The sequence below is a fragment of the Nyctereutes procyonoides genome, unplaced genomic scaffold (assembly GCF_905146905.1).
Source record: "Nyctereutes procyonoides isolate TBG_1078 unplaced genomic scaffold, NYPRO_anot_genome, whole genome shotgun sequence".
NCBI lineage: Eukaryota > Metazoa > Chordata > Mammalia > Carnivora > Canidae > Nyctereutes > Nyctereutes procyonoides.
The window spans coordinates 55,460,041-55,486,748 of NW_026575020.1; the positions used below are offsets into that span (position 1 = coordinate 55,460,041).

At 45.0% G+C, this 26,708-nt stretch overlaps 2 protein-coding genes and 1 pseudogene across 5 annotated transcripts in view; 1 reads left to right on the forward strand and 2 right to left on the reverse strand.

Annotated features, from left to right (window-relative positions):
* Positions 1-16,596, reverse strand: part of RECQL5 (RecQ like helicase 5) — a 36,728-nt gene extending 20,132 nt beyond the window's left edge. For all 3 annotated transcript variants that reach the window (XM_055317891.1, XM_055317901.1, XM_055317908.1), the window contains exons 1-7: positions 16,124-16,596; positions 14,611-14,732; positions 13,179-13,697; positions 12,434-12,539; positions 11,831-11,942; positions 10,445-10,607; positions 1,978-2,057 (exon numbers count right to left, since the gene is read on the reverse strand). In XM_055317891.1, the coding sequence (XP_055173866.1) occupies positions 1,978-2,057; positions 10,445-10,607; positions 11,831-11,942; positions 12,434-12,539; positions 13,179-13,697; positions 14,611-14,732; positions 16,124-16,241 (1,220 nt within the window). In that variant the 5' untranslated portion in view covers positions 16,242-16,596. The remainder of the gene's footprint in view (positions 1-1,977; positions 2,058-10,444; positions 10,608-11,830; positions 11,943-12,433; positions 12,540-13,178; positions 13,698-14,610; positions 14,733-16,123) is intronic.
* LOC129505025 (myosin regulatory light polypeptide 9-like) lies at positions 4,831-5,537 on the reverse strand (annotated as a pseudogene).
* A 480-nt stretch (positions 16,597-17,076) lies between the features above and the next one.
* Positions 17,077-26,708, forward strand: part of SAP30BP (SAP30 binding protein) — a 35,390-nt gene continuing 25,758 nt past the window's right edge. The window contains exons 1-3 of one of the 2 annotated variants that reach the window (XM_055329281.1): positions 17,077-17,228; positions 18,978-19,087; positions 21,297-21,344. In XM_055329281.1, coding sequence (XP_055185256.1) covers positions 17,123-17,228; positions 18,978-19,087; positions 21,297-21,344 — 264 coding nt within the window. In that variant the 5' untranslated portion in view covers positions 17,077-17,122. The remainder of the gene's footprint in view (positions 17,229-18,977; positions 19,088-21,296; positions 21,345-26,708) is intronic. The other variant, XM_055329290.1, reaches the window with a different exon arrangement.

The following is a 26,708-nucleotide window of genomic DNA, read 5'->3' on the forward strand; positions in this document are numbered from 1 at the left end:
CACAGTCCCCCATGCATTCCAGACCCTACAGCACCACCTCTGTAGGCACATACTTGCCTCCGCCAAAGCCACCATGCCAGCCTGCCCCTTGCTGCCAGGTGCCCTCCCTTAGCAAACAGTTGCTTTCACTTAACCCACAAACGAGGACTATTCTTAGAAAAAGAGCAAATATCTGGTGGGGAACAGGCGATATGCCATTTATGCAATAAAGAAGCATTCCTTTTTACTCAAAGAGCAATGTCACATCCAGCCACACCAGCGGTGTTCGTTCCATCCCAGGAAGTCCTGGAATCTGGAATCCTCGCAGGTAGCACACAGGTAGGAGAGATGAGGCTGCACGTGGCGCAGCAGGAGGCACACCAATGCCTAGACCCTCAACGCACTAAGAGGCCCCAGCTCCCCAGTATGACACAGGTCCCTAGAAGGACCCGTCCTGTTGCCAGGTGGACTGCTGCAGCCCAGAGAGATACAGCAGAACTAACCCCTCAGCCCTACAGAGCCTCAGACTCATCCCAGAAAAGAACCCAGAAGGGTTATTTCCAGCAGAAGGGACTCTGATAATTAGCAAGGACCCTGGGCCCTTTCATTATGAGCATTTTGCTCAAGGAGCCTGAAGGCCTAGTTTAACAACTCCCTCTATGAGAGCCTGAAAAGGGCTCTAGTTGCAATGGATGTGGGCAAGGGTGCCAACCACCTCTGCTGGGCGTGGCTGTGCCAGGGAGGTCAAGTGGGAGACTCAGTCTCAAAGGAGCCACCAAATCATCAGTGAGTAGGAGGGGGTGGGAAGCAAAACACGTGGCCCTATAAATAAGCACCTCTCTGGTTTCCAGAGGAGAGCCTCAAACATCTGCTGGACACCAGGTCTATGTACTTACTCAGCTCTGTGCCTCAAAAATCTAGTCTTGCAAAAACCAAGCTGGGACATGTATGTGAGATGCACATGTCACTAAAAATCAGGAGACCCAGGTTTAGTGGTGTCTGTCTCCTGGGAGCTTTGTGACCATGACCTCTCTGGGCATCGGTCTGTTCATCTCTAAGTCTGAAGCAATCACTCCTGCCTCATCTACCTTACAGAGTTGTCCAACGAGGTCTGACCCATGTGAGTTTCTTAGACCAAAGGGTTGCATACATACAAAGTGCTCCCAGCTAGGGACTCCTGGGTGGCTCAGTGGCTGAGCATCTTTTGGCTCAGGGCGTGATCCCAGAGTTCCGGGATCAGGTCCCACACCAGGTTCTCTGTGAGGCACCTGCTTCTCCCTCTCCCTATGTCTCTGCCTTCTCTCTGTGTCTCTCATGAATAAATAAATAAAATATTTTAAAAAGTGCTCCCAGATATTCCAGAATCATCCTGAGTGTCCCTCATGTCTCGAACCTGTCCTGCCACAACCTGCCTGTCACGGAGCAGCCATCAGGCTCTTCCAAACTTCTACCACCAGCACATACAGATGAAACAGAGAAGTGGACTCCAAGTGGGCTGTATGGTGTTACAATAGAAAAAGCTGAATTAAAAAAAAAAAAAAAGTTGAATTCTCTCCAAGCTTATTATCCACCCCACCCCCAAGAGATAAGGTAGGTCACGTAGCTCCTCTCAAATCCAGGATAAGAATGACTCTTACTCAAGTGAAGCCAGTGGTCCAGTTCAGTGTCAAGTGACGACCACAATGCTAATGGCTCAAGAACCAGTCACATGATTCATGACTCACTCATGGGACCAGCCACTCCAGAAGTGAGTGGAGTTGGGTGGCTGGAAAACCACCCGAAATACTGAATGAGTCTTCACATTGCCAGTTTCTGGAGCCTTCCTGGCAAGGATACTGACTTGCAGGCTGCCTGACAGGAAACACCCCACACAATAGCCTTCGACAGGCGACAGTGCCTTGGTCGCCTAAGAGCTGCCCTACATTAGTTGGTTAACTAGTAGGCATTGGGGGAAGAAAGATCTAAAATGTCACTCCACATATGAAATAAGTCACTCACCCCAATGCTTCACAGAAGGTGACCAGGGCATCAAAGGCCAAGATAGCAGCTTTATCAGATGCTTTGTTCCCTCTCTTTTCCTGCAGGCAAGAAAAGACCACTTAGCAAAAGCCTTACATAGCTGAACTACCTTGCAGCCTAAAGGATGATGAGGGAAGAAGCATCAAATGATAGTAAGAAAGCCATTTGCAAAATGGGTGTCCCCAAATCTAACCATACCTCAGAATCACCTGGATAACTTTATTTTTTTTTTTAAGATTTTAACAGAGCACCTGGGTCGTTCAGTGGTTGAGCATCTGTCTTTGGCCCAGGTCGTAATCCTGGGGTCCTGGAATAGAGTCCCACATCAGGGTCCCTGCAGGGAGCCTGCTTCTCCCTCTGCCTATGTCTCTGCCTCTCTCTCTCTCTCTCCCTGTGTCTCTCATGAATAAATAAATAATCTTTAAAAAAAAGGATTTTTGGGGTGGCTCAGCAGTTTAGCGCCGCCTGCAGCCCAGGGCGTGATCCTGGAGACCCGGGATTGAGTCCCACATTGGGCTCCCTGCATGGAGCCTGCTTCTCTCTCTGCCTGTGCCTCTGCCTCTCTCTCTGTGTATCTCTCATGATTAAATAAAATCTTTAAAAAAAAAGATTTTTCTTTTAATTTTTATTTATTTATGAGAGACAAGGAGAGAGGCAGGCTCTATGCAGGAGCCCAACGTGGAACTCGATCCTGGAACTCCAGGATCACACCCTGGGCCAAAGGCAGGCGCTCAACCACTGAGCCACCCAGGTGTCCCAAAAAAAGGATTTATTTTCAAGCAATGTCCACACCCAACTAGGGGCTCAAACTCACAACCCTGAGCTCAAGAGTCGCGTACTCTATTGACTGAGCCAGCCACGCGTCCTTCATCTGTAACTTTTAATTTTTTTATATTTTTATTTTTTAAATTTTTTTATATTTTTTAAAAATATTTATTTATTCATGAGAGACACAGGCAGAGAGAGGAAAAACAGGCTCCATGCAGGAGCTTGATGCGGGACTCGATCCCAGAGCTCCAGGATCACATCCTGAGCCAAAGGCAGACCCTCAACCGCTGAGCCACCCAGGTGTCCCCCACCTATAACTTTTAAAAAGTGACCTGGGGCCCACACCCAGGCTACTGAATTGAACTTTTTGGAGCCAGAACTTTTGGAGTTTATTTTCAAAAAGCTGCTCAGGTGGTTCTTATGCAGAGGTCCCAGGAACTGGCATTTGGGAATCCTACATAATAAGATACAGATTTTTTTTTTAAGATTTTATTTTTAAATAATCTCTACACCCAACATGGGACTCAAACTCACAACCCCAAGATCAAGAGTCACATGCTCCACTGAATAAGCCAGCCAGGTTCTCCAATGTAATATGTCCAATTTATTTTTTTAAGATTTTATTTATTCGGATCCCTGGGTGGCGCAGCGGTTTAGCGCCTGCCTTTGGCCCAGGGCATGATCCTGGAGACTCAGGATCGAATCCCACGTCGGGCTCCCGGTGCATGGAGCCTGCTTCTGCCTCTGCCTATGTCTCTGCCTCTCTCTCTCTCTCTCTCTCTCTCTGTGTGACTATCATGAATAAAAAAAAAAAAAAAATTCTTAAAAAAAAAAAAAAGATTTTATTTATTCATGAGAGACACAGGCAGAGGGAGAAGCAGGCTCCATGCAGGGAGCCCGACACGGGACTTGATCCCAGGACCCCAGGATCACGCCCTGGCCAAAGGTGGTGCTAAACTGCTGAGCCACCTGGGCTGCCCAATATGTCCAATTTAATAGTAAATATATGCACAAATGTATTTAGATTTGAAAGAACACATATACCTCTGTGTGTAGAGAAGGGTATATAATGTGAGCAGTGATTTCTTCTGAGTGCTGAGATTATGCATTATTTGCCTTTTTGTACATGTCTGTCAAAATTTCCTTTCAAAAAATTGTGAAATTTTCAAAAATAAAGAAAAAGATACAGAAAAGGAACTTTGAAAATATAAGACACTGATATCTGAAATCTTAAATATTGACTTTCTGCTTCTGGAAGGTGAATGAATCATCCCCACTTCCCAAGCGCATATAAATAAACCTACATCAGACCAGAGCAAAAACCATGTGACTATATTTTTATATTTCTCATGATCACATATCCCTTTCTTGAACAACTTTGTCCTCCCAAAATTAATAACTGTTACACTTAGGGATCCCTGGGTGGCGCAGCGGTTTAGCACCTGCCTTTGGCCCAGGGCGCGATCCTGGAGACCCGGGATCGAATCCCACGTCGGGCTCCCGGTGCATGGAGCCTGCTTCTCCCTCTGCCTATGTCTCTGCCTCCCTCTCTCTCTCTCTGTGTGACTATCATAAAAAAAAAAAAAAAACCTGTTACACTTTTTCACTTACTTAGATTTTAGTGTATATTTCTCTTTCACCCCCCAAATGCTGTGATATAATGAAAAATTCATGTCAACAGCGGCCAAAGATGGCAGGTTTCACTTTTATTTTTAGAAACATCCCCCCCAACCGAGCCTTCTGTCCTTCTAGGTTCAATGTGAACTGCCTCTCCCTTGCCCTGGTGTGCACAGCTGAGACTGTCCTTCAGTGGCACCCCCAGGACATTCCTTCTGCCTGGCTTGGGTCAGATCTCTATCTTCCCCTCTCCAATTACTGCCTCTTGGGGGCTGGGGGGTGGGGGTCATCCTTCAGTAGCTTTTCCACAGGAGGAAGTTTCTTGAAACCCTGTGTCCAAAAATGTCTTTTTTTTTTATCATAAAGTCTAATTATGGTTCAGAAAAAAATGAGATAACTTTCTCTAAAAAAAAAAAAAAAAAAAAAACTGTGTAGACTGCAGTTATTTGGGGGGAGGAAGGAGCTAGCAAATTAAACTGCCCCATTTTCAATTCTGAAAAATCATAAAAGTCTCCCCACTTCCGGTCTGATTATAGAGATGCTTGTGCCCAAAATGGCTGAAAACAAATACAAGAAAGGCAAAAGCTGCAAAGCTAAGAGAATGCAAAGTCTCAGAAATACCCCAAGTGGCCACAAGGAACGTTTGGCTGGAACCAAAGTTCTTTTCAGTCATCTTTGTCTTTTGCTCCCCCTGGCTTAAGGATGCACATGAATTGAGATTTCCCTTTTGGTCCAGGTGCTTCTCTGTGAGCTCATCCACTTCCTTGCCTGTAACGTTGCCTCCCACTGCTGTCTGCAGCTCTCCCCGGATGGTGCCAGTTGCTTCATCAAAGCAAGCAAAAGTATTTCTGAGGACATCTTCCAGATCTGTGCCATTTCACTTTTCACCAAACATGGTGAAATTTATGGGCCCTGGAGCCCCATTTATCATGGCATCCAGATTCTCGTCAGTTGGATTTTTTTTCCCCGGGGAGGCAAGCATATCAGGGTAAATCTTGTCAATGAAACCATCTCTGTTCTGATCAGTCATGTTGAAGGCCTCTTTGAATTTCTGAATCTATGGTCAGAAAGGGTGAATGCATTGGATGTTGAGCATTGGGGGGGTGCTTCTTGGTGGTCTTGGTCTTTGCCTTTTTGCTTGACATGGTGGTGGTTAAATCCCTGCACAGCAGGAGAATGTGAGCACTTTGCTGAGGCTATCAACACCCTTCTATCCCCAGAGCCTGTAAAGACCAACACTTCCGAACTCCGCTTATCAAACTGGAAGCTGTAAATGTCTTTTTAACTTGCCTTTACACTTAATTGGCTGACCGGGTGGAAAATTCTAGGTTGGAAACAGTTTATCTAGAATTGGAAGGCACTGTTTCATTGTTTGTTTCTGATATTATGATGGAGAAAACTGGTGCTGTTCTGGCTACCAGTCCTCCATGTATCACCTCTCTGGAAGCTTTCTGGATCTTGTCTCTGTCTTACATGTCTTATTGATAAGCTTAGCATGAGTTCTTATATCTCACTGTAAGTTTTAAATAAATATCTCATACCTAATCATCTTACCAATATCTTTTCTTTGTCTAATTTGAATTTCAGATAAAAGGGACAAGTTAATCATGCCCCCTTCATTCCTGGCAGAGTACCAGGTCCACAAAAGGCCCCTTCCTTCCCAATCCCAACTTGTATTCACCTCCTCTCCCTATTCATTCATTCATTCATTCATTCATTTCTCTATTCAAAAAAAATTTATTAAGCACTTACTATGTTCCCAGCACTGGTCTGGCCATTACAGATATACAGGACACAAAAGGTCCCTGCTCTCAAGGAACTTAAACTTTGACAGAGCAGATAGAGAATAAGCAAATCTATAATGTCACACAGTAATCAACGTGATTTCTTTTTCAAAAACCAAGAGAAGAACCCTCCTGGGTGCTCAGTTGTGCCTATGGCCCCATGGTGAGCATGTACTATAATTCTATCACTGCTTGTGGCCGAGTATTTAGTTTGTTCTTCAGTTTCAGTCCTCATGACCAATTCTACCACACAAGCGCTCAGGCACAAGCTTGTGCACTGCTGCTTTTATTTCAGGCGATTTGGCGCCAGAAATATGGTATCTGGGGCAAAGGATAACTGCATATTAAAGTGCAATAGGCGGTGCCTGGGTGGTTCAGTCATTTGAGCATCTGACTCTTGATTTTGGCTCAGATCATGATCTGGGGGTCATGGAATCATCAGGCTTCACATTCAGCACAGAGTATGCTTGTCCCTCTCCCTCCGCCCCTCCCCCAGCTCACGCTCTCTCTCTAATAAATATTTTTTAAAAATAAGAAAATAAAATGTAATAGATATTGCTAGAATGCTTCCCCCTAAAAAGACTGCAACACTTCATTTTTCTCCAAAGTGCAGGCCCTCTCCTGCACATGCCCACTAGCAATGAGTGTTAGAGCCCTTTCACATGTCATTTATTTTTAATTTGCACTTATCTGATTACTATTGAATTTGAATGTCTTTGGATGTACCGTTTGGATGAGCTTTTCTGGGAACCCACTTTCACACACTTTGCTTTTTCCTGTCAGTTGGTGAAATCTCTCCATTTATCCTCAACATCAACCTCTGGTTTGCCCTCTACATAACTAGTTTTCCAGATCTGCTGTTTATGTGCTGGCTTTGTTTATGGTATCTTTTGCTGAATGTTTTTTTCCCCCACAGGTTAAGGATTTATAAAAGTTCAAGAACTTTAATTCAAATACTTTCTTTAAAAGATAGTTTTCAGGCAGCCCCGGTGGCCCAGTGGTTTAGTGCCACCTTCGGCCTGGGGTGTGATCCTGGAGACCCGGGATCAAGTCCCATGTCGGGCTCCCTGCATGGAGCCTGCTTCTCCCTCTGCCTGTGTCTCTGCCTCTCTCTCTCTCTGTCTCTCATGAATAAATAAAATCTTAAAAATAAAATAAAATATAGTTTTCTGAATTTCCAATTTCCATTACAAAACTATTTCAAGCCCTAGGTTATACATGCAATAAAGTGTCTTACAAAACATTGTTTATTTTTTACATGTAGGTCCTTAAATCTGTCTTTTATATAAGGTGTTAAACGGGGCACTTTTATTTTATTCCAAAGGGATGCCCATACCACCTACTAGACAATCCTTTCATTTTCCATTAAATTGAACTATCAGCTTCATCACATATTAAACTCTCACGTGTTCTGGGACTGAATTCTAATTTCTTTGTACCACAGCTTGCTGCTGTATTAAATGCATTTGGTTACAGCAACACCCCAGCACATTCTGACACTGAGTTAAATTCATCCCCTTCACCATTCTTCCTGTCCTGACTTTTCCTGGCTGTTCTTGGGCTCTTCTTTCACATAAGTTCTAAGATTCCACTTCCCAATAGGAGTCTTTTAGGATTTCTACTGGAACTTCATTTATATTAACTTTGAGGAGAACTGTATGTAGCTGTACGTCTTCCCACTCAGTTTTTATGCCTACTCAAAGCCTGTTTTCTTTCAACGAGCTATTAGTTTTCTTTATCTCAATCAGTAGTTTCCATCCCTGGCTGCATGTTAAAACCAAGTGGGGAGGGCACCTGGGTGGCTGGCTCAGTAGTTGAGCATCTGCCTTCATCTCAGGTCGTGATCCCAGGGTCCTAGGATCGAGTCCTGCATCGGGCTCCTCGCAGGGAGCCTGCTTCTCCCTCTGCTTATGTCTCTGCCTCTCTTTCTCTGTGTCTCTCATGAATAGATAAATAAAATGTTTAAAACAAAAAATACAAAGTGGTGAGTTTTCGGGGTTTTTTTATTGGAGAGAGAGAGAGAGAGAGAACACTCATGAGTGAAGGAGGGGGCAGAGAGACAGGGAGAGACTGAGGGAAAGGGAGGAAGGAGCAGGGAACCCAATGTGGGGCTTGATCCCAGGACCCTAAGATCATGAACTGAGCCAAAGGCAGACGCTTAACTGACTGAACTACCCAGGCACCCCTACTTTTAGGTATTTTATAAGTTTTATTCTTGCAAATTTAATATTTTTTCATTTCCATTCCTAGGCATTCATGGTAATGTGGAGAAAAGCTAGGCTTTAAAAAATATATCCTTTACATATAGACATCTTGCCAGGTTTTCTTATGAACTCTGATAGGTTTCCAGTAGAGTCAGGGGTTTTCTAGGCAGACATTTATTGACATTTCTACCTTGTTTTCTATTCTTCTTGTCCCTGTGGGTTTATAAAACTTTTGTCCTTTTAACCTCATTTTGGTAAAGATCAGATATAAGTACTTGTGTTCAATATTTCTTTCATTTGGCATTCAATATTTCTTATAAGAAAAAGTCGGGATCCCTGGGTGGCTCAGCAGTCTAGTGCCTGCCTTCAGCCCAGGGCATGATCCTGGAGTCCCGAGATCAAGTCCCACAGAAGGCTCCCTGCATGGAGCCTGCTTCTCCCTCTAACTGTGTCTCTGCCTCTCTTTCATAAATAAATAAATAAATAAATAAATAAATTAAAATCTTAAAAAAAAACTTATTAAAATGTCGGTGGGGGTAAAAAAAGGCTCCACATCTCCATTTGCAACTTCACAAATTATGCTCTGAGGTCTTTATCCGTGTTGGTTAATGTAGATTTATGGTGTCATTTTTAACTGCTTTAGATCATTCCACCGAGTGACTAACCCAGTAAACACTGGGTTATCCGATACTGTATAGAGGAAGAGTTCATTATGACGGAGTTGCAGCAAACATCCCTGTACTTCCTTATACGCGTCATGACAACTTGTTTATCTAGAAGTGGAATTACTGAATCACAGAGCACCATAATCCTCCCATTACATGTACTGCCTCGTCTCTCTTCAAAGCAGTCATATCAGTCCATATTCCTGACAACACCATGAGTTCCCCTTTCCCCACAACCTCACCAACAGTGATTATAAAGATGTTGGACATTTTTGCCAGTATGATGAGTATAAAGTGACAGCTCATCATCTCTTTTACAAGTCTCTGATTTCTAAGGGAGGCCAAGCAACTCTTCATACCTTTATTAGATATTCTGGTTCCCTCTTCTGTGAAATTCATACTTTCTGCTCTGCAGTTATCTGCCTTTTACAGAGTCACCAATAGGAATTCTCTCAATTATGCATATTGCAAATACCTTCCCCAACAATGGCTCATTTTTTCACCTTGTTTATGGTATCTCTTATTACATAGAAATTTTTAGTTTGGATTTAGCCAAATAGCCAGGTCTTCCTTGGATTCCACTTTTAAAATCCTGACATGCTCATCCCTTTGTCAAGGAAATAAAATATTTCCCCCCAATTTTACAGGTTTTTTAAAAGATTTTATTTATTTATTCATGAGAGACAGAGACATAGGCAGAGGGAGGAGAAGGAGGCTCCATGCAGGGAGCCCAGTGCAGGACCCAATCCCAGGACCTTGTGATCATGCCCCAAGCTGAAGGCAGATGCTCAACCACTGAGCCACCCAGGGGTCCCTTACCCCTTTTTGAGATCCTTACTGTACCTGTAATTCATATGTGTATGGTAGAGGAGGTAGGTATCTGATTTTATCTTTCTCCAGCACCAATTATTCAAGAGTGCATCCTTTTCTGTTGACTTATAAAGTCACCTATCATACATCAAGTTCACTTAGGTACTTGGTTAAAAGAAAAAAGAAAGAGAGAAAGAAAAAAGCAAGCAAGCAAGCTGAAAACCAAAACACAGAACTTTCAACAATGTGGAAAAATTCTTATATAACAATGCTAATTAAAACAAGGCAGGACTGAGGCGCCTGAGAGGCTCCATCGGTTAAGCATCGGACTCTTAATTTCAGCTCAGGTCATGGTCTCATGACTGCGGAGCCCATTTAAGATTCTCTCTCTCCCTCTGCCCCTCCCCACCCTAAAACACAAGACAGGATTGATCTTGGCTATGTAAAATAACAGGCACACAAAAGTCACACTAAGATCCATTAAAGGAAAAAGTCTAACCTAGCTGCTGCAAGCTGCCTAGGTTCAGAAATAAGCTGCGTGAAACTGGAGAGTGGGAGGGAGTTTGGACAGAAAGGGCTCCTGCTGCCCAGGACTTACCTGGAGTTTTGCTACTTCCTTCCTGATCAGGAAACTGACTTGGTCCCGGTCATTCCTGGAGTAATAGAGGCGGCACCAGGAAGGCTTCCCGTCTCTGCCTGCCCGGCCAGACTCTTGATAGTACCCAGCCATAGACTTGGCAATATTCCAGTGGGCGACAAACCTGTAGGATCCAAAGGGACAAGCAGCATGAGCTGTGGCAGAAGAGCTGAGGAGAGGAGTGATCAGAACCAGGGAAGCAGGGCTTTCTGTGGCCACCAGGAGCAGGGAGGCTAGCAGGTTCCAGAAGAAATGTGGCCATGACCCCTGTACCCCATCAGTAGATCTCCTGGCCATGGAGTGGCCAAGTCAGAGGCCACAGCAGAGTTAAGAGGAACAATTTCAGCACATATGAGAAACCAAAAACCCTCAGTGTCACAGGCCCAGGAGAAAAAGCACTGGACTTAAAGAAACAATATATGGCCACTAATAAGCTGCATGATCCAAGTAAGTCCCTTTAACCTCTCTGAAGAGAGAGAGGGACAACATTATTATATACCTCCTATAAATAAATAACATTATCTATTTGTCTCACTTAATTCTACAGTTACTATCAGATGAGATAACCCCACCTTATAGACAATGAAATGATTAAAAAAATGTGTACAAGGTGACACAGCAAGGGGACAGTAGCACTAGGATTTGGGCCTAGTGGTGTCTGACTTCAAAGTTGGCCCTAAAGATCCACAGCCAACCTAGGGTCCAAACTGATTCCAAAGCTTGTGTTCTCGTAAACGCAAGCACAGAGACTCATTCCACTCCTGATCAACTTGAGTCTTAAGGAGATCATGTATGCAAAAGTGCAAGTAAATCATATAAGGCATTACTGCTGGTGTTGATCAGAGCAAAGGGCTTCAGGCTGTAGCTGAAAATGTCTCTGGAAGGTCAGGTGGGGCTAGAGGTAAAAGCCTTCCCAAGGGTTGCCAGGGTGGGGCTAGGAAGCTGGGACACACCCATCTCTTCTGGAAGATCAGTAAGCAGTAACAAGGAATGCTGGGAATAAGGCATTGCTGAGGATTTCCCCAGGGAGCAGTTTAAGATAGTTCATTCCACCCCCTCACGGGGACCAGACATTAGACTCAGGGAACTGGGCTGTGCTAATGGATGGGCCTGACGGCTGCATGCTGCCCTCTACTGGGGAATGATAGAACCCTGCTGTGCAGTCCCCTGATAGGGGGCTGCACAGCACCTGTCACCATGTGGGCTATGCACTGGGGACTCGCTCCTGGGGCCTCCTTCCCCTTTGGCCCTAGAAGGAGCATATGCACTTGGGCCTTGAGGCAGAGCACTAGGCAGTCACTTGAGGCAAGCCCCACCTGGGATGGTAAGGCAAGAACCATCACTCACCTGACATTGGCTTTGTCCACTCCCATCCCAAAACTAATGGTTGCAACAATGACAGGCACCTTCTCCTCCATCCACTCATTCTGCACCAGCGTTCTTTCAGAAGCCTTCAGCCCTGTGATGGAGGGGAAGGTGGCAAAGGGAACCCATATTTCCCTTGGAATCTACCTTGGGTTTGACACTGTACTGGGTGCTGTACACATACCCTGATTAACCACTTACCAGCAGCGTGGCCTTGGGCCACACACTTAACCCCATAAAGACCCTAGCTTGTGTGGAGCACATAGCACCCAATAAGCGTTAAAGCCCAGATTGAAACCTAAGTCTATTGGCCTCCAAAACCTGTGCTCTCTCCACAACACCAATACCTGGCCTTCTAAAAACTCATCACTGCTACTGGGAGGGCATAGGGAGAAAAAAGAATTCAGGAGTCATAGTTCTCATTTTAGATCTCATTTGTGTCTAGACTCCTTTTTGCTTTAGCTCTGCCTGGGTATCTGGAAAAAGATAACAGACCAGCTGATTATCCAGGATCTTTAAAGAACAAGAGACCCACTGAGAGGTCTCTGAGATGAAAGGGAATCAAATGGCCCAGGCACCCCTTACCTGCGTGGTAAGCCTTGGCATTCACACCTCTGTAACTGAGCTCTGTTGCCAGCTGTTCACAAGCCTCTCTGGTCCTGCAGTAAACAATGCCACAGCCAGACAGCAACTGAATGAGAAGACATGGGAAGAAAGTAAGCATTGAGAACAGAACAATCTGCCTATTATACCTCGTCCTGCTGTAAAAGCAGCTCTTGCGGGCAGCCCTGGTGGCGCAGCGGTTTAGTGCCCCCTGCAGCCAGGGGTGCGATCCTGGAGACCCGGGATGGAGTCCCACATCGGGCTTCCTGCATGGAGCCTGCTTCTCCCTCTGCCTGTGTCTCTGCCTCTCTCTGGCTCTCTCTGACTGAATAAATAAATAATAAGTCTTTAAAAAAAAAAAAAGCAGCTCTCGCTCCTTCTCACGGGTTCCTGTAAGGCAGTCCACCAGCAGGGCTCTGCCATTTGTAACAAAGCAGTTCAAAACCCTAACCCATATAGCTCCTCTGCTTGGATAGGTCTGCAAAGGCCTCACTCAGGGGCTGGACACCCATCTCCCACAGAATTCCAGCATCAGGGAACTCCACTAAGGGGAATAATGCCAAGAAATCAAAGGAACAACTCTCTGTACACAAGTGTTAAGAAGCTTCAGCTAGTTCTAAAGAAGCTAGAAAAAGCAAAGGTTCTAGAAAACCAATATCCATCTCTGTGTTGCAGATACCACCCACTGCTCTCGAGCGTCTTGGCCTCCCAGCCTGAGGGCCCTCACCCCTTTATCAGCCTTCTGTCCAAGAGCCTTGAGGCAGAAGTCCCTCAGGTTCCCATAGGGATCAGAAAGCAGTTCTTTGAACTGCACATCATAGAAGAGGTTGGCCCGGAAGCAGGGAGTCTTGAAGGTGGCAACTGGTTGCTTCAGGTGGAGGGCAGCAAACACATCCTCTTGGACTTGGAGAGTGGCTGTGGCGGTCAGAGCTACACATGGGGCATGTGCTAGGCGGGAACGGAGGGTACCCAGACGCAAGTAGTCAGGACGGAAGTCGTGCCCCCACTGAGAAACACAATGAGCTTCATCCACCACCAGGTAGGAGAGCAGGTGGCGGGACACCAGTGAGTTCAGGGTGGGCTGGAAGGAGGGTGAGGCTGCCATCTCTGGTGTGATGTACAGAAGTTTGGTCTGTGGCTTTTCTCGCTCTAGATCAGAAAGCAGCTCCTTTTTCTCCTGTGCTGAGAGCTTGGAGTTCAAGGAACTCACTCGTACCTTCAGGGCCAACAAGTGGTCCACCTGGTCCTGAGGGAAGAAAGGAAACAGGCCACAAGGGAGGACCCAATGATAAATATCACCTTGGCTTACTGGGCATTTCCCAGTCATAAATGTTCTCCTCCCAACCTCCAAGGTCTCCTCTGCACAAACAAGAAGTACAGGAGGTGAAGCAGTCTTGAGGGCGCAGACTCTGGAGGCAGACAGCCCTGGCTCACTTCATCACTGCATGCTCTTTGGCTAGCTCTTCGCCTCTGAGACTCAGTTCATTCTGTCCCTCTGTACGTCCTACAAAACCGGTAACTACCTAACAGGGTGGTTGTTAGCATTAAATGAAATTTTACGATGCGAAAGTAAAGTGAATGAACATAAAGCATTGAGCACAAAGCCTGAGATCTCGTGAAATTCACGATGCACTGGTACTGCCTCCTGTTTCTCCTTCACAGTGGATGGCTCTTAACCGCATGGCCATACTTCCTCATTTCTGATTCTGTCAGCCCACCTGCAGGCCTTAAATATAGCCAGAGGTGCAGAGCAGATGCTGACAATGTTCCAACCAGTTTATATCAATTTAGCTTTCCATCCATCTGCATCCTCTAACCTACCAAGAGTACATATGTGTGTAGACCAGAGAGTGTCTGTGTATACAGATACATTTCCGTACTCCTCTGGGTGAAAAGTAACAAAAGACAATGAAAGGGCTCAGGCCATCAAGACACAGAAGATTCATTCATAACAACTAGTTATGAATGCACTAGTGGAGACCCCACATTTGGGCAATTCAGAAACCCAATATAGAAACGGAAATAGGCAAATCAAAGAAAACAAAAGGCAAAAGACCAAACAAATGAGAGGTGACATTTCCAAATGAAAAAAAACAAACTAAACTAAAAACCTTCCCCTAAACTTTTGAAGCTATCATCTTCACTTTCCTAAGCCTCACCTGAATCAAAGCAATGAGTGGAGAGACTACAATGGTGATGCCTTTGGCCAACAGAGCAGGGAGCTGATAGCAGAGGGATTTTCCTGCCCCCGTGGGCATGCACACAAAGACATCCTTGTCACCTGCAAAAATACAAGACAATGACACTTAATGCTTCCTGCCTAGGGGCACCTGGGTGGCTCAGGTGGTTAAGTGTCTCTCTTGATTTTGGCTCAGGTCATGATCTCAGGATTGTGAGGTTGAGCCCCACTTCAGGCTCTGTGCTCAACAAGGAGTCTGCTTGAGATTCTCTCCCTCTCCCTCTGCCCCTCCCCATGCCCGTGCATGAGCATTCGTGCCCTCTCTCTCAAATAATAAGTCTTTAAAAGAAAATAAATACATGCTTCTTGCCTTTTATCTTTTTCCTTCATCATGGCTATTGAAAACTTAATGAGTGTAGGAAAAGCACCTAGCAGCGTCTGGCACATGGAAAGATCTCAATATAATGCTAATTTCCTTCCTATCCTTCCTGTGTAAAGGGTGGGGATCGATCCAGAGAGATTTGGAAATGGGCACAATTTCCAGTAATGGCAATAACCACAAGGGTGAGAAGTCTGAGTCTTTTGGGATATGGACAATTGAATTAAATGGCCATGAAAGTTGAATACTCCTAGATGAGTGGGGATACCTGTGAAGACATGGAAGTGATATCATTTAGAGGTATTTTGTTTTTAAGTGTTATGATGTAATTAATGTTACATTGTTGCTTCTCTCTGCACAACCTCCATTTGCCAATACATCTCAGTTTATAATATTATTCCTTCCGGGGAATCCCTGGGTGGCTCAGCAGTTTAGCACCTGTCTTTGGCCCAGGGCGTGATCCTGGAGTCCCGGGATTGAGTCCCACGTCAGGCTCCCAGCATGGAGCCTGCTTCTCCCTCTGCCTGGGTCTCTGCCTCTCTCTCTCTCTCTGTGTCTCTCATGAATAAATAAATAAAATCTTTTAAGGAAAATATTACTCCTTCCTTCTCTATTTCAGACCCAGGTTACTCAATCTTCAACAAAGAGTTTAGCAGGTCAGTGACTGGATTAGGCTATTCCTGTCACTCCCACTACTGCCTAGACCACAAATAAACATGGATTGAAAATTATGAGTTGGCTTTTTTCTTTTTTAAGATTTTATTTATTTCTTCATGAGAGACACTGAGAAAGAGGGAGAAGCAGGGTCCCTGTGGGGAGCCTGATGTGGGACTGGATCCTGGGACCATGACCTGAGCCAAAGACAGACGCTCAATTACTGAGCCACCCAGGTGCCCCTATGAGTTGTTTTCAATCTGCAGCTCTGGCTATGAAATGTAAGAACCAGAACAGCTGGGTGATTCTGCCAATAAAACTGCACGTTTTAAGGGACGCATCTACAAGATTTCCAACAACCATGGACCAAGGTAGGGTCAAAAGGAGGGTGTTGGCACCCTCTGGCAATGCTACAGTATAGCCAGGACAAATGTAAATGCAGGAAATTTGGCAATGTTACCTCTCACTACAGCCATGGTCGCACTCTCCTGTAAAGGTGTCTTAAAAGAGTCAAACCCAAAGACCTTCTTCAACGTGCTCCGGACTCGATGTTCACGGTCAAAAGGGTGAGCGCTCATCTTAGCGACAGTGGCCAAAAGTTAAGGTAACGGCGATGATCATACGGTTGCGACGAAAACCCTCTGTTCTGCTTTTTAAATACCGCTTATTTTTCTCTAGGTAAAATCTCCTTTACCCACTCTCAAGCAACATATTATTTGCAACGAACATAGCTCCAGATGAACAGCGTCAAGCAACAAATTCCTGGGCAATTTAACATCTCCACTTTTATGCTCAAGAAAATCAAAAACACTGAGCTATCCCATCCCATGATACAGCACAGAGCTAGAAATCAGATCACGACGAGAAATACAACTGTCTCATTAGAATAATTTGGAGAAGACGGAATTGTTTTTTCTAAGATCCACCTCCGGCTCCCTTTATAAGCGCCAATATCACGCCCGCTCTCCCCCCTCCGCCCCCCCCCCAAGAGCCCCGACCTCTTCTTCCCACCTCCCGGAGGAGAGCTCTTCCCTCCTCCCTCTAAGCCTCAGATCCGCTTGGTTCTCCCTTTCCCAGCCGAAGCCTCCCTGTCTTCACCCCCAAGATATCAGAGCTGGGCGTGGGCCACCCAGGAGCGAAGGACTCTTGCCGGGCCGCCGCTGCCCGCTGGTCGGGAACTACTCGAAGACCCCCATAAGCCACCCAGATCCTGAGGAGCCAAATTGCTGGGAAATCAGGGTCAGGCAAAACCCACACAACTTTATATCTGTCGCGCAGTGATGACGTTTCGGCACCTCCGGTGCGAGGGGCGGGGCCAGGCGCAGAAACGGCCGTTTTGATTGGCTGCCGGACAGGAACCGGCGCGAGTTCTCCTGGGATAGGAAAAAGTCGCCTTTACGCACGGAAGTCGGCTTTTTTAAGTCATAGGAGTGAGGCTCGCCGGGGTTGTGGGAGTAAGATGGCGGGGAAGAAGAATGTTCTGTCGTCTCTGGCAGTTTACGCGGAAGATTCAGAGCCCGAGTCCGATGGCGAGGCTGGAGTTGAAACGGCGGGCGGCGCGGCTGGTGAGGCGCGAGTAGGGAACTGGAAGGGGAGGGTCAGGTGGCTGCTTGGAGTGCTGGTCCCCTAGCAGGGCGGAAGGGAAAGAAAGAGACGGTCATTGTGCCCCCATTCCCCAGTCCCGAGTCCCGGAGCCGCGAAGCGTGATCGAGGCCCTGATTGGGGTAGAGTAGACGCTTTAGAATAAGAGTGGATCATCTCCTTCCGTGGATTAGATTGCTCTGCCGACACTATGGAAAGACTTCTCCGTGCCGGGCCTCGTGGGGCATAGGGATGGACGAAGGATGGAGAGGATCCAAAGCTACCTATTCCCTCCGGGTTTATTGTATAACGGGGAGAGCGATGAGTAGAACATACGTGGAGGGTGATAAAGGTTGTGTCTTTGCATTTGTGATTTCGCGTTGGGAATGTGCCCTACACGCCATCTAGGAGGTTTTAAAAATCTGTATACCTGGTCTCGCTGGCGAGGGAGTAATTCATTGGTTTGTGGTAGGATCTGGGCATTTTGTGAGCTTTTTTTTTTAAGATTTTATTTATTTATTCATGAGAGACACAGAGAGAGAGGCAGAGACACAGGCAGAGGGAGAAGCAGGCTCCATGCAGGGAGCCTGATGTGGGGACTCCATCCCGGCACTCCAGAATCACGCCCTGGGTCAAAGGCAGGCGCCAAACCGCTGAGCCATCCAGGGATCCCCTTGTGAGCTTTTTAATGCTCCTCAGTGATTCCCTTATTTTGTGAGCTGTTAAAGACCCATCAGTGATACTGTTAACGCTACTCAGGTTGAGAATCACAGTGTTAGAAAATGGGAACAGATTTCGTTGGGATCAGAGGGCAGCAAGTTAACTAACATATCTGGGCCTTCCTTTCCTCATTCGGAGGTTAGCTACTCTCAGTTTTGTGTGGTGTGTTCCAGTCAGGAGGTTTTCCCAGTAATTTGTAGCATTTCATATTTTTTGTTGTTGTTTGTTTTGGTTTAAATGGAAAAGATTTTTGCTTCTCAAGTAGGTATGATTGGTAGCCCCTCCGAGTGCCCCCAGCTAAAGCTCCTGTTCCTAGGGGAGGACACACAAAAATGAGGGCAACAGAGGCCTGGTCTTGTATGAGAAGACAAGTTTTACTGCCTCTGATAGAAGGTAGTTACGCATATCAAAAGAGGTTTTCTGGGACGCCTGGGTGGCTCAGCCTCTGAATGGAGCCTGCTTCTCCCTCTGCCTGTACCTCTGCTTCTCTCTGTGTCTCTCATGAATAAATAAAGAAAATCTTTTAAAAAGGTTTTCTAAAAACATGCAACAGGGATCCCTGGGTGGCGCAGTGGTTTGGCGCCTGCCTTTGGCCCAGGGCGCGATCCTGGAGACCCGGGATCGAATCCCACGTCAGGCTTCTGGTGCATGGAGCCTGCTTCTCCCTCTGCCTGTGTCTCTGCCTCTCTCTCTCTCTGTGACTATCATAAATAAACAAAAATTAAAAAAAAAAAACATGCAACAGTAGTAATAGAAATAGTAGAGGTCCTCAGCATACTAGGTGAATGGAAAGCATGAAAGAAAGAATTTAGCATTTGGTTTTCTTCCATGTTCTTTTTGATGATTTTATCCACTAAATTCTGGTCTTTCCAAAGGTAGATTCCGAACCTATAGTCGCTTACATGAGACTTAAGACATTCAAAGGTAGTTCTGGCAGCTCAAATCACGGAAATATCGTCTTGCATTTTTGTATGCATTCATTCATTTTTCTTTTTTTTTTCCCTCTGTTTCAGAGGAGAAAGGTGGATTAGTATCTGAAGCCTATGGAGAGGATGACTTTTCTCGCCTCGGAGGTGATGAAGATGGTTATGAAGAAGAGGAGGATGAGAACAGCAAGCAGTCGGTAAGTAAATCTGTTCTAATCCAGAGTTGCTCCAAGCGCCATTTCATTTGTCAAAAACCTTTGAACTGTACCAACAATGTTCCATTCCATGGCTAACGTCATTCCCCACCCTTCCCCCACTTTTTGTTTGGTATCAGTTGAGGAAGCTGGGTTGGTTATCTGTAGTTCTGTTTGAAAACGAAACTTATTTTCATCTGGACCATTTTGAATTAACTTTTGAATTGAAATTTGGGGGAAAAGATAGTGGACTATTTTATTTAACTCCCGATATCAATGAGTGTTTCGTGTCGTTCCCCATTAAGGGAGTTTATTCCGTTTGTGACAATGCATTTGTCCTAACATTGATATCTGCAGTCAACTCGGTATTTTTAATCTTAGTTGGGGTTTATTAAAATCTTTCAGCTCATTAAAAAGATTAGGGAGGAAAATTATTTAGTTTCTTATTTGTGATTTGATCCTTCTTAACTTCTTTCTTGACATTTTACTTGGCACTTTTTATCAGAGTGCCCTCAGTTCTTGAGCACAAATCTGGCCTGACATTCAGTATGTACTGGCAACAAAGAAAAGAGAACCGTGTCTTAATTAACCAGAAAGCCTTTGGATACACTATCACCTGAGTGAGCCTCAGGAGCCAGAATTTAAGTTTGGAGAGAAAGCAAGGATTCATGCTGGTGCTTAGCACAGTCATATAAATTGAAATCTGACTATTCAGCAATACTTTTAACTGAAGCACTCAATGTACTTTATTATTTGTTTGAAACTTTTTTATGCGTTGATATTTAAATATTAGCGTTAAAATAGTTTCTGATTAAACCAAAAAGCATTTTGTATTTGATGCTCTTTTGGAAGATATTCTCACATCATTAGCCCCACCATTAATGCCAATAATTTAGAATTGACTAAAATTGTTTAGAAAAGCTTTGCAAATTTTCTTAAGTGCACACATGCTAGCCTAACACTGTATTTTCTTGATAAGTTTGCGTGATGTGTTTCTAAAGTGTTGCTCCATGTTGTTTTGCTTAGAATTTTCATCCTATTTAAGTTTTGTATCATATTCTAGTAAAATCCTCTCATCAGATCCCAATATAGACATTTTAAAAATGTAATCGTATTTGGCTGAGCTATATCACTGACTTTCTGGCATGATTGATTACATTTTAAGGGAATCATGGAGATTGGATTTAAACCTTTGGGCTCACTGACACCTAGAGGGACAGTGAAATCTCAAAGCCATCAGTATACCTTGTTCAAGTCTCAGATGATGTTTATATTAGCATCTGGGGTGCTATTTAATGTTTGGGTTAGAGTGTAGCTCGATTGAAAAAAAGCAATTTCAAATGAAACTTAATTTTTTCCTGGGTGTAAAGTTAAAGGCTCTTGTGCATTGGGGTGTTCTGGGAACAAATGTGGATATAGCTACCTAATAGGGTAGCTGATTTTTTACCTTCATTCAGTGAAATGGTAGGCTGGCTCGTGTGAGGCCAGCACACACTTTGGAAAACGCCTTGCTCATATGATGCTTTGTGTCAGGCAGGCCATTTGAATCAGGAACAAGACTGGATAGAACAGGTCAGTGACAGTTCTATGAGACCCAGGAAAGGCCAGGTGTGGCTATGTAGTCCTTCCCTGGGTCACTTGCCCTGGTCATGTGACCTGTTGTTGGTGTAGCTGTGAATGCTCCTGGGCGGAAGTTCCCGGGTGTGGTTGTGTGGGGGTCATGCTAGTCTGACCGTGAACAATGTCATGGTAGGTCTGAGTCTGATGTACTTGTGTGTATGAAAGGCAAAGGAAAGGAGGAAAAAAGGAGGTTCATGTTCCAGGTTTTAAATAATTAATGTTTCGTTGGAAACCCTATGCCTGCTTTATCTTATGGGGCTTGCTCTTACTCTTTTCTGAAACATTGCAGCCTTTTTCCATTTTTGTGTGTGTGATTTTTAATCTCAGGCATTTCCATTGCTGTAGACTATGACACTGCTGGAGTAACGACTTTGAGCTGCTGGTGGTCTTTTCTCCACCCCCACCCCCTCCCCCACCTCCCAGAACATCTCCTTTCCCCCTTCTCTTTCTCTAGTTCTGGGTCATAGGGGAGGGGAGGGGTTCTTGGTGGGATGGCCCAGGCTGGGTACATTGCTCCAGCCCCTAATTATGCATGTGAGAACTCTCAGGCCCGCTCCTTTAAGCTTAATCCTCTAAATTCTTTGTCTTGTAGGAAGATGACGATTCAGAGACTGAAAAACCTGAGGCTGATGACCCAAAGGTATTTGGTGTTGGCTGTGGTGGGGTGGCCGGAAGCAAATGAGGCGTTGTAACACTGTGGCTTGGTTCCTATGTCTGGACCTATGTTGGTCCAGCTAATGCACTGTACAAATGTGTACATTATCCGGGATGAAAGCAGGTTTCTAAAGAAAGGAGGTTACCATGGAGGAAGTCAGCCCTCAGGCAGCTTGGATTTCCAGCCTTGCAGCTAGTGCCATATCTTCAGACTAGAAAGGCGAGAGGCCTTGGCTGAGCATAGCAGCCTACCTGTGCTCTGCAGCGAGGTGAGCTTGGTGGGATCACTGCACCTGCAGGTGACTTAGATGTGGGAATGTTTCTCGAATCAGGGAGTGCCTTTTGTACTATTTAGTCCTCTAGAAGTGAGGAAGGGCTATGAGAGAGGGTCTGACAGAGTGAGGCCTCTCCCCAACTGTTGGAGAAGCTCCTCCTAATCCTTGTATCCCCAGGCTTGTGCCCATCCACTTTTAGGTAAACAGTTGGTCTTTCTGAAACAACATCACCATTTCTGATATTTCCTTCCTGGTAGCAACTGGGAATGATTAGCATTTCCTGTCTGCTCCTTGACCTATTGTGATGATGGTTGAGACACCTACCCCCTTGTGTGAGGTAGGTTTGCTATACTGTATACTGAGCATCAGTACAACTGTGCCTGTTGAGGAAACATTCTTTAGGGAACAAACTTTTTTTTTTTTTTAATTCATGAGAGACACAGAGAGGGGGCAGGGGCTAGGCAGAGGGAGAAGCAGGCTCCCTGTGGGACTCAATCCCAGGACCCCACAATCATGACCTGAGCCAAAGGCAGATGCTCAAACGCTGAGCCACTCAGGTGCCCCACAAACATTTCTTTTTCAAAGAGAAAGTCTAATTCCATCACTCCAGGCCTGGGGAATACAGGCCAAGTTTTGTGATTAAAAGTTGCTTTGAAAAAATAAAAAAATAAAAAAAAATAAAAGTTGCTTTGAAACTAACTGAAGCCTTCAAGGCAGCATAGTAGAACTTCGGAAAATCGTACCAAATTATAATCAAAACGGTAGTATATCTAAAAATATAGCATGAACTGTTCCAAATTTGAGCTGATTCTGAGATTGGATCGAATTGTGTACAACCATTGAAATAAGCCCATGAAAGGCTGTGAGATGATGCAAATAACACATTTACCAAGGAAAAAAGTTTGGGCACCAGTATGCAAAAGAGAGAACAAGCTTGAGCCCTAGGTACTGCAAATGCCACTCCCTTCTATGTCAAGTAAGGAGCCCAGGCTTCACTCGTCCGAGCATCCAAAGCTGAAGGACAGACCTGTGGCTTAGGTCAAGGGTGACCATACCTCTGCTTGGGTTTGCGGAATGAAGATGGCCAGTAGTGGTCTTCTGTCTTCATATTTGGGGTGTGGGGGCCTTAGAGCCCATGCACAAGATAAACCTGAGGAGCTGCCAAGTGCTGGAACTTCAGTGTGGAGGGAGAGGAGGGTGTGTGGGCCCCCAGAGCCTTTGTGTGTACAGTAGCTGACCTTTGCCTAAAGCTGGAAGGCCTCCTGGGGAAGTTGGCTAGAGAAGTGAGGTACTTCGCTGTCACCCCTTCTGGAATACAGCAAGCTAAACAACAAATCCCCTGAGAACAAGGAAGGACAGCAGGGTTTAGGGGCGTGGGGGCAGAATTGGGAAGATTGTTAATATGTCTTGTGCCCAGGTTTTCTCAGTACCACGTGAATGTTGCAAAGACGGGTCATTTATACTTAGGCTTTGAGTGGTGTGCTTTACTGTATTTCATTCAGTCATTGGAACTTCAGGTCTGGTTGTGGAATGAGAAGTGTTCTGAAAGTTTCTGTTCTTGGGACAGAACACAGAATCTGCCCTCAAGGTGACTTCTTTTGGCAGATGAATGTGGAAGGGGCTAGCCAGAACTCTCCGGCTCAGATGTCCTTAGGTCCAAAAATCATGAATGTCCGTGGTATCTCCAAGGTCTGTAAACAGTCTTCTGGGCTCCCCATGCCTTAACCCTGGTGCTGGCTTCCTCTCCTGTCTGAGCTGGCATCAGACTGTCTTCAGGCAGCAGCCTCAGACCCCTCCCAACTCTCCCTCTATTCCTGAACTCTTCTGGGATACTTAATTGATTTTTAATATTTTACATTTTTTAAAGATTTATTTGAGAGAGAGAAAGCTCCTGCATGCATGGGGAAGACAGAGGGAGGGAGACAGAGAGTCAACTGACTCAACGTGAGGCCCTGTCTCATGACCCCAAGATCACGACCTGAGCTGAAACCAAGAGTTGGACGCTTAACCAGTTGCGCCTCCCAGGTGCCCCAACTATTAATGATATTTTTGAGTTCCAAACCTTGAGTTTTGAATATTTTTGCCTTAAGTATGTGAAGTTTCTAAAATAGGATATGTCACCAAATGGACTAGAGGTGTCATTTACTTTATTAGCAAAGAGATTGGTATCATAAACTGTCTTTTCCACCAGATGGCATTCCTTCCTACTTTGGCTTTTTGTATTATTTATTATTATTATTATTGTTATTATTATTATTATTTTAAAAGATTTTATTTACTTATTAGAGAGACAGAGCACAAGCGGGGGAGAGGCAGAGGGAAAAAGACAAGCAAGTCCCCAAACAGTCCCACAACCCCAACCGTGAGATCACTAACCTGAGCTGAAGTCATACACTCAATTGACTAAGCCACCCAGGTGCAGCCTCTTTGGCTTTTTAAAATCTGCTTTTGATTTTTTTACCACAGCAGTTCTCAAAACATTTTGGTGTGTTTAACACGGTTAAAAACCGAGGAACCCAAAGAGCTTCACTTCATTTTGGTTTTATCTATTACTGTTTACTATCATAGAAGTTAAAACAAAAATTTGAAATATTTGGCATTTTTGAAATATCCATTAAACCCATTATATAGGGGATCTCTGGATGGCTCAGCGGTTTAGCACCTGCCTTTGGCCCAGGACGTGATCCTGGAGTCCCGGGATCGAGTCCCACGTCAGGCTCCCGGCATGGAGCCTGCTTCTTCCTCTTCCTGTGTCTCTGCCTCTCTCTCTCTCTCTCTCTCTCTCTCTCTCTCTCTCTTCTCTATCTCTTTCTCTCTCTCTCTCATAAATAAATAAATAAATAATCTTTTTTTAAATGAATAAACCCATTATATATTAACATAAGTAACTATATTAGCAAAAAGTAACTATTTCTGAAACCCAAAAGAGTCAATGCAAAAACTGGCATTGTTTTGCCATTTTACGGGTCTCTTTAACGTCTAACGTCCACTTTGGTGGACAGCTAGGTTCTCACAACTGCCTCTTCATTCACTGTGTTGTGATGTTTTATTTTGGTTGAAGTGGTTGAAAAAAAATCTGGCTTTAGACACAGGTCAGTGGAAAGAGGAGAAAATTTTTTTTATAAAGATTCTATTTATTTATTCCTGAGAGAGAGAGGCAGAGGGAGAAGCAGGCTCCCCACAGGGAATCCCGGGATCACACCCTGAGCTGAAGGCAGCTGAGCCACCCAGGCATCCCAAGGAGAAATATTTTAATAGCCCTCTAGGCGATTCAAGCGGTGATTTCCTAAAAAGTTACTCTCACCATGGAATGTGAACTCTTTGTATTCTGCTTTATTCAGCCCCGTAGGTGTGCCTGGCCCTCTGAATGGCTCTCTCACCCAGTCAGGATATTCCATTTCACCTCAGGCAAAGTTGGTTCACTGAGTTGTGCAGATCTAGTGTTTGTTAATTACATTTGTTAATGACCTCACTAATCTCATCAGACAAGCCATTAAGTTTTGGGAAACTGCCCACTGTGGGGAATACACATTTTCCAAGATGCTTATTCTTACCTGATCTTGAATTTTATCATTACCAATAAATAAAATAGAGTTTTCCTTGATGTGACAGGCTTCATTTTTTAGAAAATATGTGCCAGCTACCCAAATCTGACCAACCGTAGTTGGTCTGTCAGCCATTCTTTCAAGTAAAAATGATGCTCTATGGAGAAAGCACCTAAATCAGCTTGTAATTCCCTCACCTAAGTGCTTTTCTTTGAGGTGTGCAGAGGTATTGATGCGACACCTAATATCAAACAAAATGCAAAAAAAAAAAATGTGTACCCAAGGGTCAAGACTCAATAAGATTAATCATTTTAAGAAGGATATTCTTAAATGTAATTGGACTTTTTTTGTGATTGAGAGTATGCCTACGTGGGCAGTCCGGTGGCTCAGCAATTTAGCGCCACCTTTAGCCCAGGGCCTGATCCTGGAGACCCAGGATCAAGTCCCACGTCAGTCTCCCTGCATGGAGTCTGCTTCTCCCTCTGCCTGTGTCTCTGCCTCTCTCTCTCTGTGTCTCTCATGAATAAATAAATAAAATTTTAAAAAGAGAGAGAGAGAGAGTATGCCTACTGCTAAAACTCACTGTAGCTGCCTTGATTTGCTCCAAAGGGCCAGCTTTGTCCACCCTTGCCCCTGTCAATGTAAGCACAGTGAAAAGGCAAGGGATACCTTAATATTAGGGCAATAGTTTTGACCTTACAGACCCCCTGGGGTCCACAGATCAACTTTGAGAACCCCTATTTTTCAGGAACTAGACCCTTGGGTTGGGAATACTAAATAGGTGTTTGGTGACAGTTTGCATTGCTCTGGAAGTGTCCAGTGAGCTGTCAGCCATAGGGGGGCCTTGAGCTGCATTGAGGGGTAGAATATGCAGAGTAAGACGAGACAGCCCCAGGGTAGGAAGTTAAGGCTCTGGAGCCAGAGCTCTGTGTTGGAATGCCACCTTCCTTGGGGAAGTCTCTTAACCTCAGGGCTCGTCACCCAGGAAACAAGCATCATAATAAAATATGCCTCATTTATTTAATGTGGATTAACTGAGTAAACGTGAACAGACAATTAGCTTAATGGTGTCTGGCATGTCGGTGTTTAGTGACGTTAGTTGCCACCACCAGTACGTCCCATGGCTCACCTCCCGGGCTGGTCACTTTGTCATTGGGCCTGTCTGGGAATAGCGAATTCCACACGTTGAAACTGGAGAGCATTCAGAGGAGAGCAGTCCTAAATGTTGAAGAACCTAGAAACCACATGCCGTGAGAAGCTAGGGAGCTAAGAGTAGCAACCGGGAAAGAGCCTGCAGTTGTGTCTGCTGTGTGAAGGTCTGGTCCAGGAGGGGAAGTGAGAGCCACGTGCAGAACTTGAAGCAACACACAAGAATTACAGGGGACACAGTTGCTTCACAAGGTAGTGAGCTCCCTGCTTCTGGACCTTTTTCAGACAAGTTTTAAGAAAGCATTTGTCAAGAATGTCCTAGAGAAACATGGATTTGGACTAATCCCCCAAGTGGTGTCCTGGGAGGGGGCTTGGGCATGC